A 14,969-nucleotide genomic window follows, 5' to 3' on the forward strand; every position below is an offset into this window, starting at 1 on the left:
CTCCTCAGTCCCGACTCCCGCACATATACAGCCTACCGCCGCGGCCGGCTCCCTGACAGATACAGCGTCCTGCAGCTTGCCTTGCTAAGTCATGTGCACTGCACTGAACTCAGCACTTGCCGGTGCGTACTTGGCGGGGGGGAGCGACTGCCGCCCCCATACAACGGACTATGAGTGACCGTCAGTCACTGGCCATATATGGTAAACTGCACTTACTACTGGTCTGACAGAGGGCAAGGCGGAGCCTAATGCTCAGCCTACCCACCTCCACGCGGCATCATTGCACATTCTCGGGGAGACAGACGGGTCTCTGTAACCACTGCCAGAGCCCAGAGGAGGAGGAGCGAGCGAGAGAGAGGAGGACGGTGGCGGGAACGGCTCAGGTAAAGATGAGAGAGAGTGAATGGTCCCCAGGTCCTTGATATATATAAGTCAGCAGTCCAGATTAAAATCTTGTATACCCAGTCACCTTTTAGTAATGCAGCCACTGTGCCCATGAATTGCCACCACTGTGCCATCAAACGCAGCCTTTGTGCCCATCAATTGCCGCCACTGTGCCCATCAATTGCTACAACTGTGCCATCAAACGCAGCCACTGTGCCCATGAATTGCCACCACTGTGCCATCAAACGCTGCCACTATGCCCATAAAAAACATAGCCATTGTGCCATCAAATGCAGCCACTGGGCCATCAAACACAGCCACTGGGCCATCAAACACAGCCACTGTGCCATCAAATGCTGCCACTGTGCCCCATCAAATGCTGCCACTGTGCCCCATGAATTGCCGCCACTGTGCCCATGAATTGCCACCACTGTGCCATCAAACGCAGCCACAGTGCCCATCAATTGCCACCACTGTGTCCATCAATTGCCGCCACTGTGCCATCAAACGCAACCACTGTGCCATCAATTGGCGCCACTGTGTCCATCAATTGCTGCGATTGTGCCCATCAAACGCAGCCACTGTGACCATCCATAGCTACAACTGTGCCATCAAAAGCAGCCACTGTGCCCATCAATTGGCACCACTATGTCCATCTATTGCCGCCGCTGTGCCATCATTTTTCCCCACTGTGCCCATCAGTTGCCACCACTGTGCCATCAAACGCTGCCACTATGCCCATAAAACACAGCCATTGTGCCATCAAATGCAGCCACTGTGCCATCAAATGCTGCCACTGTGCCCCATCAAATGCTGCCATTGTGCCCCATCAAATGCTGCCACTGTGCCCCATCAAACACAGCCACTGTGCCATCAAATGCTGCCACTGTGCCCCATCAAATGCTGCCACTGTGCCCCATCAAATGCTTTATTTATCATATTTATCATATTTAAATTAGGGTGGCGCATGAGTTTAGTCAGGCCTAGGGCAGCACAAAACCTAAATACACCACTGGGTTCCATCCATCTTTAGCAATATCTCTGGCCTTATTCTGTAGTTCTCTTATCTTAGCAAGATGCCCTTTAATAATGTCCTCATTATCAGAAATGTATATACAACAGTCAGTGCGAAATATCTTACACATCCCACCTTGAGCTGCAGTGAGATAATTTAGTGTTATCTGTGCTCTAATACTACTTTTTTAAGCTGAGCCATTTCTTCATTTAATAAACCTATATCAGTGGTAGTAAGGTTAATAATCTCATCTACAATTCTAGTGTAATTATTTAGTCTTTTCATTGCTTCAATTCCCCATCCTGTCCAGGAAGGGAACCATGACCATGCCATGTCACCTTCAGTGAACAGCTCTCTTTTGAACACGAAAGGGTATTCTGGACTTTGATCTGGTCGCACTGTATCTTTGCGAACAGCTAAAGCAGGTACTAACTTCCCAATATAACATGTACCTGTAACATTAGTAGGAAGCCAGGCGTAAGCTTTATTTCCACATATATAATATAACCCTCTACGTATGGACGGTATGCCTGCTCCTAAAAAACTGGAAGCAATAACATGGAATCTCAGGTAACCGATATTTTCACATTTTGAGAACTGTGCGCAATTTGTACTATAAAGGGTTCTATTTAGTTCTGGATCTGGGATATAATAATATTGAAATACAATAAATAAACACTGCGCTATAAAAAAAAAAATTAAATGAATACCAGAAAAGTGGAGCAGCTACATACGAAGTGACAGCAACCATACAGTAAAAGAAAAATGTAGAGCATTTTTTTATTGTAATCAGGCTTTTTTAGCAATAAAAAACCCACCTTTTTTCATCTACACTATGTGGAGGCTTGTTTTTATTTTTTCTCCACATACCATCTGAGAGAAAAATTCAGCTTCTACTACAGCTCCACGGGAGATGTCTCGTTCCCTCTGATCCGTGCCTTGGCTACCCTTTGCGAGGATTCACCTGGTGGCCCCTGGAGATCCACACAGTGTCAGATCCAGAAGGTCTCGAGTGTCGGGATATCCCTTCTAAGGCCCTGAGGGGCACCCTGCCTAAGTGATTCCCTGTCACTGACAAGGGAGTCCAATCCATCCGGTAAGAGTTTTCTACACACTACTTTATCAAGATTTTTTCAGCCGATGGATTTGTTCTTCCTGGGGGATTTAAACATTTGCCTATGTTGGAACACCAGCCGTTTTATATATTCACCCATCTTTAACCAGTGGGACACTTTTCAATTATATGTTGTTCACGTGTTGGATTTCATGTTTCTATGTTGAGAGACTCACAAGTCATTCACTTTATGGATGGTGATTGATGGTGATACCATATATCAACACCCTCCCTATTTTTGAATTTTCACAGTCTATGCGCTACATTTTTCTTTTACTATAATAATATTGACCATAGTTTCTTCCATAAACTGTAATTTTTGCTCCGGTGCAATCTGAATTGCCCAACCGTGTACATTTAGTGTTAAACGGGCATGTAATGTTTAAACAAATCTGTGGAGTGTTTATCTGTTTCGAAACCATCAAAGTTACTGATCTGTGCTCATTAGCTGTGGAGACTATGTATGAGCCATTTATTCTGATCCTGTTTAGATCAGTGAAATTGAGAGGCATTGCTATCATGGGTATTGTTTCTGTTTGGGGATGTAAGTGAGAACACACCAAGCAGTTACTAGCATCGCTATGGGTTGCATACAATTTTAACATTTGGATGAAAGGGTTATTTTTCCATGTCTCAGTTCTCACAAACAACAAAAAGAAAAGAAACATTATCATAGTTTTTTCAAAGGATATAATCACTTCAGGATTTTCTTGCAGTGACTGGCGTGAATCCAGGTGGGCTTTCCTTTCAACTTGACAGCAGAACCGGTTGTCAAAAGCACTAAATGTGGTCCATCAAATTTTGGTTCTAGTGGCTTTCTGACGTGTCGCTTGTCCACCACCCAGTCAACTGGTTGGATTCTGTGAATACCTAAAACAGAATCTGGGTCGGGGATAGATTTATAAACACATTCATGTATTTTATTCAATGTTCTTTGCAAAATCTGAACATATTCTAACAGATTAGAGTGAGAAGCCTGCAACTGTTGGGGAAAATATAGCCCTGTTTTGGGTGGCCCTCCAAAAAAAATCTCATAGGGGGACAGCCCATGTGGTTGTTTAGGGGTAGTTCGTACAGAATATAGGGCTAATGGCAAAGCTTCCACCCATCCTTTTCCTGTATCTGCTTTAATTTTTGCACATCTGTTTTTCAAAATTCCATTAAGTCTCTCAACTTTACCACTACTTTGTGGGTGATAAGGTGTATGGAAAGCTTGCTGTATGTGAAGGGCTTCCATTACCTCTTTCATTACTTCCCCAGTAAAATGGGTTCCTCTGTCGCTCTCAATAGTTTCAGGAACTCCATATCTACAAACTATTTCATTCAAAATTTTCTTTGCTGTTGTTTTTGCATTTGCTTTAGCTACTGGCCAGCTCTCGGGCCAACCTGAGAACATGTCAACACACACTAAAGCAAACTCATAGGTGCCTATTCTGGGCATCTGAATGTAGTCTATTTGAATTCTTTGGAAAGGGAAATCTGGCTTAGGAGAATGCCTTTGGGGAACATGGACAGGCCTCCCTGCATTGTACAGAGCACAAGTGACACATGAAGCACAAAACCTGGCTGCAAATGCACTAAATCCAGGTGCTATCCAATAGCAGTCAGTAAGTGCCTCCATCGCGCCCTTAGCAAGATGACTGATGCCATGTGCCAGTTGTGCTAAAACTGGGTACAAACTTCTGGGTAGACACCACCTGTTGTCAGCGCTCCACAGGCCCTGCTGATTTTGGGTAGCATTACACTTGATCCACTTATCCTTCTCTTCATCAGGGGCCTGGTTCTGCAACTGAATTAGAGTTTCTACATCCCACTGCTCTTGATGAGGGGAATCTGTCCCTGCTACCTGGGCGACCCCTACAGTGGGTGTGACTCCAAATGCCATAAGGGCAGCATCCTTTGCCGCTTGGTCCGCTAAAGCATTTCCTCTGGCTGTCATGTCATTTCCCCTTGCATGCCCTTTTACCTTCAAGATGGCAACTTCTGCTGGTTTCTGAAAAGCCTTAAATAGCCGCTCTATGAGTTTTGCATGTCTCACTGGCTTCCCTGCCCTAGTCAGAAAGTTCCGTGCTTTCCAGATAGGCCCAAAATCGTGGGCTATTCCAAGTGCATATCTGCTGTCAGTGTAAATGTTTTCCCTTTGATTCTCTAGGAGATGACATGCTTTGACTACAGCACACAACTCCGCTTCCTGTGCTGACATCTGGGGTTTCAATGCTTCCTGATGTAAAATTGTGTCTGTAGTGGTTACAGCAAACCCTGTGTGTGGCTGACCATCATCAGTGTAAAATCTGGAACCATCTACGAATAAGTGTGTGTCACAATCTGATAAAGGCTCATCTTTTGCTGGTGTGACAGAGGCCCTTTCTACCTCCATAAGAGCCATACAATCATGAGAAAAACTCTCAGGTTCTACATCAGTACCATTTGTTGCATCTTCCTCATCAATTATAGGAAGAAGAGTAGCGGGATTTAAAGTAACACATTGTTTGATTGTTAAATTCGATGGAGCAAAAAGAGCAGACTGGTACTTGTCAAATCTACTGGCAGACACATGTCTGGTATTTACTTGATTTATGATTTTCTGCACTGCATGTGGCACATACAGGATCAGAGCAGAATCTAGTACAAGCTCAGTTACTTTGTCTAGCAGCAAAATGCAGGCTGCTATGGCTCGCATACAACTGGGGGAGCCTTTGATGACAGGGTCTAATGAGGCTGATACATACATCACAGGCCTCTGTTTGTCTCCATGTAGCTGGGTGAGTACACCTGCAGCAAATCCATTGACTTCATGACAGAACAACGAAAAAGTCTTAGTATAGTCAGGAAGTCCAATGGCGGGAGCTTCAGACAAAATTTTAATAAGCTCCTTCATCTGCAATTCATTGTCCCATGTGAGCTAGAAAGGGTTTCTAGTGGTAGCCTCATATAGAGGAGCCATAAGTTCTGATGCATTTGGAATCCAGTCCATACAATATCCCACTAACCCCAGGAAGGCATGTAGTTGCCGTACATTTCTTGGCTTTTCAAAGTTTTGTAGATTTTTAACTCGATCTGGGGTTAGGTGACGGATTCCATGTGAAATGCAGTGACCCAGGAAGATCACTTTCTCTTGGCAGTATTGTAGCTTATCTTTGCTAACTTTGTTGTTACTGTTATAGAGAAACATGAGAAGGCTTACTGTTTCTCTGCTACAAATGTCCTTTGTATGAGAACAAATAAGCAAATCATCTATGTACTGAAGCAAAACTGTGTTTGGGTGTGAGGGGGACCATTGGTCCCATACTTGCTTTAATGCAGTATTATATTCAGAGGGGCTATTCACACAGCCTTAGGGTAATCTTGTCCTTGCTAACTTTTGGGCATCATGGGTAAATGAAAAAAGGTGGCAGCAATCTGGGTGCAGGGGAACCGAAAAGAAAGCATTTGCAAGATCAATCACTGCAAAGCAGGTGCTGGAGGCAGGTATTCCACTTAGTAAAGTGCAGGGGTTGGGCACGATCGGGGTATCTGCCTCTATTATATTGTTAATGGCTCTCAAATAATGCACCATACGGTATGTCACCTGCCCACCCTTCTTGTCTGGCTTCTTTTCAATTGGGAACAGGGGTGTATTGACTTGGGACTTAATTGGTACAACAACCCGTGCTGCTTTCAGTTGAGTGATTTGATTCTTTATCCCCTCAGTCTGAGCAATACCCAGTGGGTACTGTTTAATCTGTGGGAGATGGGCTCCTGGTTTAATTTTTATCATGACTGGGGTGCAATCCAGCAGACCTACATCATATTTGCTGGTGGCCCATAATTCAGCGGGAATCACTTTCAATTCTGGTGGAAATGGCGGAGTGGAGTCCTGGATTAAAAATACTCCACAGGCAGCATTTAAAACTTCTCCTGACAGACTACTGACCACTTGGACTCCTGTAGGAGTGTAGTCTATGTTTGCTAAAATTTGGTTCAAAATGTCAGCTCCCAAAAGATTGGTAGGAACTGTGTTTGAAACTAACACTTTAGTGACAATTTCTGTTTGCTGTCCTAGCCTGAGTTTAAGTGGCTTGGACTCAACCAAATCAGTAGAGGTCCCGGTTAGGCCAACACCAGAGATAACATTTGTAGATAATAATCCTAGAGGTAAGTCCTCTATATTAAAAACACTTCGGCTTGCACCAGTATCGATTAAACAGGTTAATTCTGTTTCTCCTCCGATAGGGGAGTTCTTGTAAAAATACTTTTACTCTGGCCTCGGGACCATTGTCTCCCCTATTTAACATGATTGATACTGGCATGCCATTTTCCTATGCCTGATCCACTGCTTTTGGCAGAGAACTGGGATCAGCATGAGGTGCCTCTAAGCTCTTTTCCAGTCTACGGTCAGGAAGATGGCAGAATTTGGCTATGTGTCCTTCCCCATCACAATTGTAGCATATAATTGGTCCCTGATTGCCATGATTTCTGAAATTGCCTTTGCCTCTTCTTCTTCCTCTCTGCTTCCCCATGTACATAACCTTGGGTTTGCTGTCTTTTTTGTTAATCCTGTTTTCTATGGATAACAGGATAGGCAGGACGTCTCGAATAGACATATTGCCTGCCTCAGGCCTTGCTGTGAACAACTTTTCTTTCAACTGGGGTATTAAACCATCAAGAAACCTTTGTTTCACCAGTTGTGTAGATGGACTTGCAGTTTCTCCCACCTTCTCTTCCTCTATTTTAATGCCTGCTTCCTCAGCCATATTGCTTAACCACCTCCAATAAGCCCCTGCTGCTTCCGCTTTCCCTTGCTTAGCATTCATAAATTCAGCATGTCTGGTTTGTCCATATATTTGGGGCAATTTTTCCTTCAATTTCTCACAAACCTCCCTTCCACTAACCATCTTACCTAGATTTTTGATGTCTACACCACATTCTTTAAGTATATAGCCAGACATGTTGCTTCCCACTGCTTTAATAAGAAGCTGATGAATGTCAGTAGCAGAAGCCTCATATGCTTCCTGTGCAGCGCTAAGTTTGTTTGCAAACCCAATTGGATTCTTTCTAGGATCTCTCAATCCCTCTAATATGGCTCTCATATCTTGGGGACTAAAAGGTACATGCCATTTAATTTTGACTTAATGTCAACAGCATCACCTTCAAAAACGAATTGGGTTCTAACAGGATAAACTGCAACAGATTGCTCTATGCCAGGGGCAGAAGGGCTGGCATCTCCCTTCCTTCTCTCTTCATCTTGCTGCCACAATTTGGAAATTATGGCTTGCTCCGGAAGTTCACACTCTATCTCTCTTTCTCTGGCCAAAGCCTTAAGTTCAGAGAGATCTAGTTTTGCATATGTGCCGTTTGATTTATGTCAATCATCTGTTTCTAGGATACGAGCCAAAATCCTCTTTGTAGGTTGATATGGGGCTGTTAAACCTCTGCTCTCTACTATATTGCATAGCTCATCTTTTGTGTGTTCCATGTAATCTAATTCTTTTGCTTTTGTGCGTGGACCCCTTAAAGCCAAACTGGCAGCCACATAAGGTGGGGGGTCCTCCTCTACAGAGTCTTCTGGCCAAATGTAGTAAATTTGGGCAGTACTTTTATTAAATATCTCTGTCAAGCCAGTTTGATTTGCTACTTTAGCTTCTGTCTCCCATGTGCAAGCTATTCTCCACATTCCTTCACTGCACAGTAGTGGGCCATAATCGTGCAGAAAAGTTTGCCATACTTTTAAATCAAAAGTCCCTTCAGATTTTAAAGGTTTAACTGTTCCCTTTGTCCATTCTACCCATTTATTTAGGGGCTCAGTATAGGCGGAACCGTACCTTTGGTTCATATATTCTCTAGTGCTCATCTTGCGCTGGGCATTTTCTGAAGGCCTCTCTCCCTTCATTCCCTTAATTAATTTAATGCCCATAATGACTGGCCAGTCTTCTCTACTTGTGCCTATACCCTCTTGCCTCTAAAACAAATAGTACAGCAAATCTGCAGATTTACAAGAATAGTCTCCACTAATCTATGTGGATAGAAGGGGTTTATGACAATAGACAAAACACTCATTAAGAGATCCTCCTCGTCTCTTCTCTTCTCTGTGAGTTTTATCTGGCCCTACCATGCGCCTCTGACCCAGGTCGCCCACAAGGAGTCAACGCAGGGAACTGCAGAGGATTTTCCCTATCCACACACAGTCCAACCCGTGAAGGGGGACACATACACATTCACACACACACGTTACCCAACCGGAAAGGTCCGAGAGTGGTCTGGTTTCCTTGAGAACCGACAGATAGGATACATAGGAAAAGGCAGAAATATAGCAAGCTTAAGGGCAGCTTACCTAGCCGGCATTTGAGGTCTGCGTTTCCCGATGATCCCGATCGAAGCGCGGTTCCTTCTGGAGACTCTGCCAAACTCCTGTTATGACTCGCCAAGCTGATATGACTGATTTCTGATTGGGACTCTAAAACAAAATTAATACTGCAGCTGCAGGAACAGATTCACAGGACTCAATCACTGTGTTTAAAATGTCTGTTCAGTGAAAATGCATTATTACATGTTATTTTATACATAGATAAGAAAGGGGTGGTGTGAGATGTTATTAAAAACTAACAAATAGAAATATATTATTAAAAACTAGTGAATAGAACAATTGCAAAAGTAAAACCTTGAGAAGGGAGGGGGGAGTAGAGAGCGTTTAGTAGAAGTGTCTGTGTGTTAGGTGAAGGTTACAGAACACATTTCAACAGTGAGAACAAAATGGAGTCTCTTGTGCTTAAATTAAAAGTACAGTGAATATTGTTTTCTCTTAGTGGTCATAAAACTGTAGTAGTGATTTATTTCAATAATTTTTATTGGAGTTTCCAAAAGAGAACAGTCATCTCTGTCACAGCCCATACAATTCCATAGCCCACTCCTTTCATTATGTATCCCAGTTTAATTGTCATTGTTGTGTATGCTTGTGTGTCTTTTTTCATAGATTGTCTTATTTAACATTTTACTAAAACGTTGTGCGTTAATACTGCTTGGACCTTAGAAAGGGGTATACCCCAGAAGCTTTCCCTGCCAATGTACATGTTATTGCAAGCAAAAAAGGATCACAGACAAATACTCAATTGTTTTATATGGCAGCAAAATGTTACATATAGAGAGATAAATATATAAAATATATATATATATATATATATATATATATATATATATATATATATATATATATATCATAATGTAAACTAACAGTGTCCCTAATGCCCTGTACACACGGCTGGTTTTCCCGTCGGAAAAAACTCTGAAGGTTTTTCCGATGGAATTCCGCTGAAACTGTCTTGCGTACACACGATCACACCAAAGTCCGACCGTCAAGAATGCGGTGACGTACAACAGGGGCGACGGGACTAGAAAAAGGAAGTTCAGTAGCCAATAGCTTCCATCTCGTACTTGCTTCAGAGTAGACATGTGCACACTGAAATATTTTGTTTCAGAATTTCATTTTCGTCTGAAAAATACATTTATTTAGTTACTCCCGAAATTCGTTTTTATTTACTTTGTTTTGTTAAAAAATGCATTCATCTGAAAATCTGAAATAATTAAGGTTGAATCTGTCAAGGAAGCCTTATGGTGTCTGTCGAATGTTCTAAAAAGATTCGACGGAGCAGCGAATCTGTACGACGCCGCAATCGTACATTTCCGGTCGAATGTTCCGCCTACAAGCTATAGTAGAATTCTTATGTTGTATGACACTAGTAATAATTATATTTATTAATTATTATTACTAGTCAACCAACATTAGAATTCTTCTACAGCCTATGGGTGGAGAATTTGATGTTGAATCTTTTCTCTCTATGTCAAATAATCTTGGACTAATAGAGCTAAGGTTAGGCACATTCAACCTTTTGTACTATTCTCGCTATAATGTCGAATCTTTTCTCTCTATGTCAAATCTTTTCTCTCTATGTAGAATAATCTTGGACTAATAGAGCTAAGGTTAGGCACATTCGACTACAGGTTTGATCACTATTGTCAGCGTCATGTGGAATCTTCTATCCATATCGAACTGTTGTCGCAACGAAAATGAAAATAAAGAATTTGTTTATGTCGGATCGTTCAGTTTTCGGATTCTGCACGTTCGTTATTGTTTGTTAAAACGATAATGAAAATACCCGAAATTCGGACGAAAATGCATTCGGACAAAAAACGAATACACATGTCTACTTCAGAGCATGCGTCGTTTTTGGTACGTCAGAACAGCATACAGACGAGCGGTTTTCCCGATTGGAATTGGTTCAGTTGGAAATATTTAGAACATGTCCTCTTTCTAAGTCCGTCAGAATTTTCGATGGAAAAAGTCCGATGAGGCATACACACGATCAGAATATACGATGAAAAGCTCCCGTCGGACTTTTTCTGTCTGACATTCCGCTCGTGTGTACACGGCATTACAGGCCACATGATATTTTCTTCAAGACTAAATTTGTTATTGCTGTCTTCACATCACTGTTCCTCAAAGTATAAATGAAGGGATTTAAGAGTGGGGTAAGAACTGTGTATATAAGAGCAAGATATTTGTCATTTTGGCTCCCAGTAGGTCTGATGTACAGAACAAGACCTGTTCCAAAATAAAGACTGGTCACAATAAGGTGAGAAGAACAGGTGGAGAAGGCTTTTTGTTTGCCTTCAGCTCCCTTGATTTTTGTGATAGTGTTAGTAATGTGAATATAGAAAGCTATTATAATTAAAACTGGAAAAAGTACCACAAGAATAGCCGCTATTATTGTAGTTATTTTGCTCATGAATGGATCAGAGCAAGACAAATTCTGAAGTGGTAGAACATCACAGATGAAATGATTTATCTGGTTAGGACCACAGAATTTCAGTTGGGCTGTATAAGTAGTAGTCACAGAAGAAATTGAAAGACCACCAATCCATGGTGCCACAGCTAATGGAGTATACATTTCCTTCCTCATAATAGCAGAATAACGTAAAGGACTGTTAATAGCTAAGTATCTATCGAAGGCCATGACTAATAACAAATAACATTCTGTCATACCCAAACCACTGAAAACAAACATCTGTGTGAAACATTCAATGAAAGATATCTTCTTATTTCCTGAAATCAGATTATCCAGAAGCTTAGGTATAGTAACCATCACAAATATAATTTCAAGACCAGCAAAAGTACTTATGAAAAAATACATTGGAGTTTGAAGCAAGGGTTCAATCCTAACTAAGACGATGATGGTAACATTTCCTGTAACACAGATGATGAATGCTATTAAAACAAGGAAGAACAGTAGTAACTGGAGCTGTTTTAAACTGGAGAATGCAATTAAAATAAATTCTTGCACCATGGTCGTATTTAATTCTTGTTTTATAGAGTAGAATCCCTGAAAAAGAAATATAAAGAACGAACATTAAAGGGGCTTTGTGGATCTCGCATTTTGTTTTTGATGAGCCCGAGTTAAGATATGTTTATTAGGTATGGGGCTGCATAGTCAAGGACTGGTCAGCGTGCCCGTGATGACCCTTGTCCATAGCCAAGAGCACCTACAATGGGCACGTGAGCATCAGAACAGAACCAAGGAAAAATGGAAGAAGGTAGCCTGGTCTGATAAATTTAAGAATGGTTTTAAAAACACAAAGAGTTCAAGATGTTGACTTGGCCTTCAGGTTCTACATATCTCAATCCATCCAACATCCAACATCCAACATCCGTGAGATGTGCTGTAAAAATAAGTCCAACCCATGGAGGTCCTACCTCGCAACTTCTACTGATTGCTTGGTGCCAGATATCACAACATACTTTCAGGTCTAGTGGAGTCTATGCCTCACTGGCTTATGTTGGTTTGTCATAATGTTATGGCTGATTGGTGTATAATATAATACATTCATATGATATATCTTCAGACGTGGCATTCTCACAATTCTTGTTTCCATTGCAGGAAGTATTGTGAAAGTGTTCTTTACCAGATCTTTTCTAGGGACTCTCTGATTAGGCAAACAATCAATGGGAAGCTGATGGAAATATGCCCTGTGCTTTCATGTATGAATCCTTATTACTGCATATTCCCATTTATTGAATTGTGCATAACACAATGTATACTTACTAGTAAATTCTCAGGCATAGTCCAAGTAAATACCAGATACGTGTTAGAAACACATACAATGTCAGCTTAACAATTGAAAGACAACTTAACAATTGAAAGAGCACAGAGTTTTATGAGAAATCACATCAGAATTGAGTTATAAATATATATTTATATGCTATGTAAAAACAAGGGAGAAGGGCCTTGTAGACTTGATACACAGGGGATCATTTCCTTCCAAAACAATTATTATTTTTACACCTGAGACAAGTATCTAGAAGACACAATTTAGTTGTAATTTAACTCATTAATAGTGCTGTTTATTTGTTTTCATGTCTTAACTAGTTTGAAAAAGGAAACTGTTTTAATAAGTAGAGCATAATTGTACATGCCTTTCTGACAATGAATGAAAAAGTATTTTTTATTGCTGTGGATTTTATTTGCTAAGGCAATACATTAGACAATGTTAATAAATTCCATTATAAATTAAACCTGTGCTTTGTCCATGCTCCCGCTAATGTTTAATCTACGGGAACAGTTAGGTGTAAAAGACACATAATACTGCACGTGTGTACAGTATCTCACAAAAGTGAGTACACCCCTCACATTTTTGTAAATATTTTATTATATCTTTTCATATGACAACACTGAAGAAATGACACTTTGCTACAATGTAAAGTAGTGAGTGTACAGCTTATAACAGTGTAAATGTGCTGTCCCCTCAAAATAACTCAACACACAGCCATTAATGTCTAAACCGCTGGCAACAAAAGTGAGTACAACCCTAAGTTAAAGTGTCCAAATTGGGCCCAATTATCCATTTTCCCTCCCCGGTGTCATGTGATTATGTGTCATGTTATCACTCTCACTCTCTCATACTGGTCACTGGAAGTTCAACATGGCACCTCATGACAAAGAACTCTCTGAGGATCTGAAAAAAATAATTGTTGTTTTACATAAAGATGGCCTAGGCTATAAGATGATTGCCAAGACCCTGAAACTGAGCTGCAGCATGGTCGCCAAGAGCATACAGCAGTTTAACAGGACAGGATCCACTCAGAACAGGCCTCACCGTGGTCGACCAAAGAAGTTGAGTGCACCTGCTCAGCGTCATATCCAGAGGTACACTGCATCAAATTGGTCAGTATGGCTGTCATTCCAGAAGGAAGCCTCTTCTAAAGATGATGCACACGAAAGCCTGCAAACAGTTTGCTGAAGACAAACAGACTAAGGACTAGGGATGAGCCGAACACCCCCCTGTTCGGTTCGCACCAGAACATGCGAACAGGAAAAAAGTTTGTTCGAACATGCGAACACCGTTAAAGTCTATGGGACACGAACATGAATAATCAAAAGTGCTAATTTTAAAGGCTTATATGAAAGTTATTGTCATAAAAAGTGTTTGGGGACCTGGGTCCTGCCCCAGGGGACATGGATCAATGCAAAAAAAAGTTTTAAAAACGGCCGTTTTTTCAGGAGCAGTGATTTTAATAATGCTTAAAGTCAAACAATAAAAGTGTAATATCCCTTTAAATTTCGTAGCTGGGGGGTGTCTATAGTATGCCTGTAAAGGGGCGCATGTTTCCTGTGTTTAGAACAGTCTGACAGCAAAATGACATTTTGAAGGAAAAAACTCATTTAAAACTACTCGCGGCTATTGCATTGCCGACAATACACATAGAAGTTCATTGATAAAAACGGCATGGGAATTCCCCAAAGGGGAACCCCGAACCAAAATTAAAAAAAAAAAATGATGTGGGAGTCCTCCTAAATTCCATACCAGGCCCTTCAGGTCTGGTATGGATATTAAGGGGAACCCCGGCCAAAATAAAAAAAAAAAAAGGACGTGGGGTTCCCCCTAAATTCCATACCAGACCCTTCAGGTCTGGTATGGATTTTAAGGGGAACCCCGGGCCAAAAAAAAAAAACGGCGTGGGGTCCCCCCAAAAATCCATACCAGACCCTTATCCGAGCACGCAACCTGGCAGGCCGCAGGAAAAGAGGGGGGGACGAGAGTGCGGCCCCCCCTCCCTCCTGAACCATACCAGGCCACATGCCCTCAACATTGGGAGGGTGCTTTGGGGTAGCCCCCCAAAACACCTTGTCCCCATGTTGATGAGGACAAGGGCCTCATCCCCACAACCCTGGCCGGTGGTTGTGGGGGTCTGCGGGCGGGGGGCTTATCGGAATCTGGAAGCCCCCTTTAACAAGGTGACCCCCAGATCCCGGCCCCCCCCCTGTGTGAAATGGTAAGGGGGTACATAAGTACCCCTACCATTTCACGAAGAAAGTGTCAAAAATGTTAAAAATGACAAGAGCCAGTTTTTGACAATTCCTTTATTTAAATGCTTCTTCTTTCTTCTATGTTCCTTCATCTTCTGGTTCTTCTGGTTCTTCTGGCTCT

General features: G+C 41.8%; 1 protein-coding gene across 1 annotated transcript; it reads right to left on the reverse strand.

Moving 5' to 3' along the window:
• Window positions 1-10,918: 10,918 nt before the first annotated feature.
• LOC141116590 (olfactory receptor 10A4-like) lies at window positions 10,919-11,830 on the reverse strand. The gene has a single exon (XM_073608984.1). It carries the CDS (start codon window positions 11,828-11,830, stop codon window positions 10,919-10,921), a length of 912 nt encoding a protein of 303 aa, XP_073465085.1.
• Window positions 11,831-14,969: the final 3,139 nt, after the last annotated feature.

Source organism: Aquarana catesbeiana, linkage group LG13, assembly GCF_042186555.1.
Source record: "Aquarana catesbeiana isolate 2022-GZ linkage group LG13, ASM4218655v1, whole genome shotgun sequence".
NCBI lineage: Eukaryota > Metazoa > Chordata > Amphibia > Anura > Ranidae > Aquarana > Aquarana catesbeiana.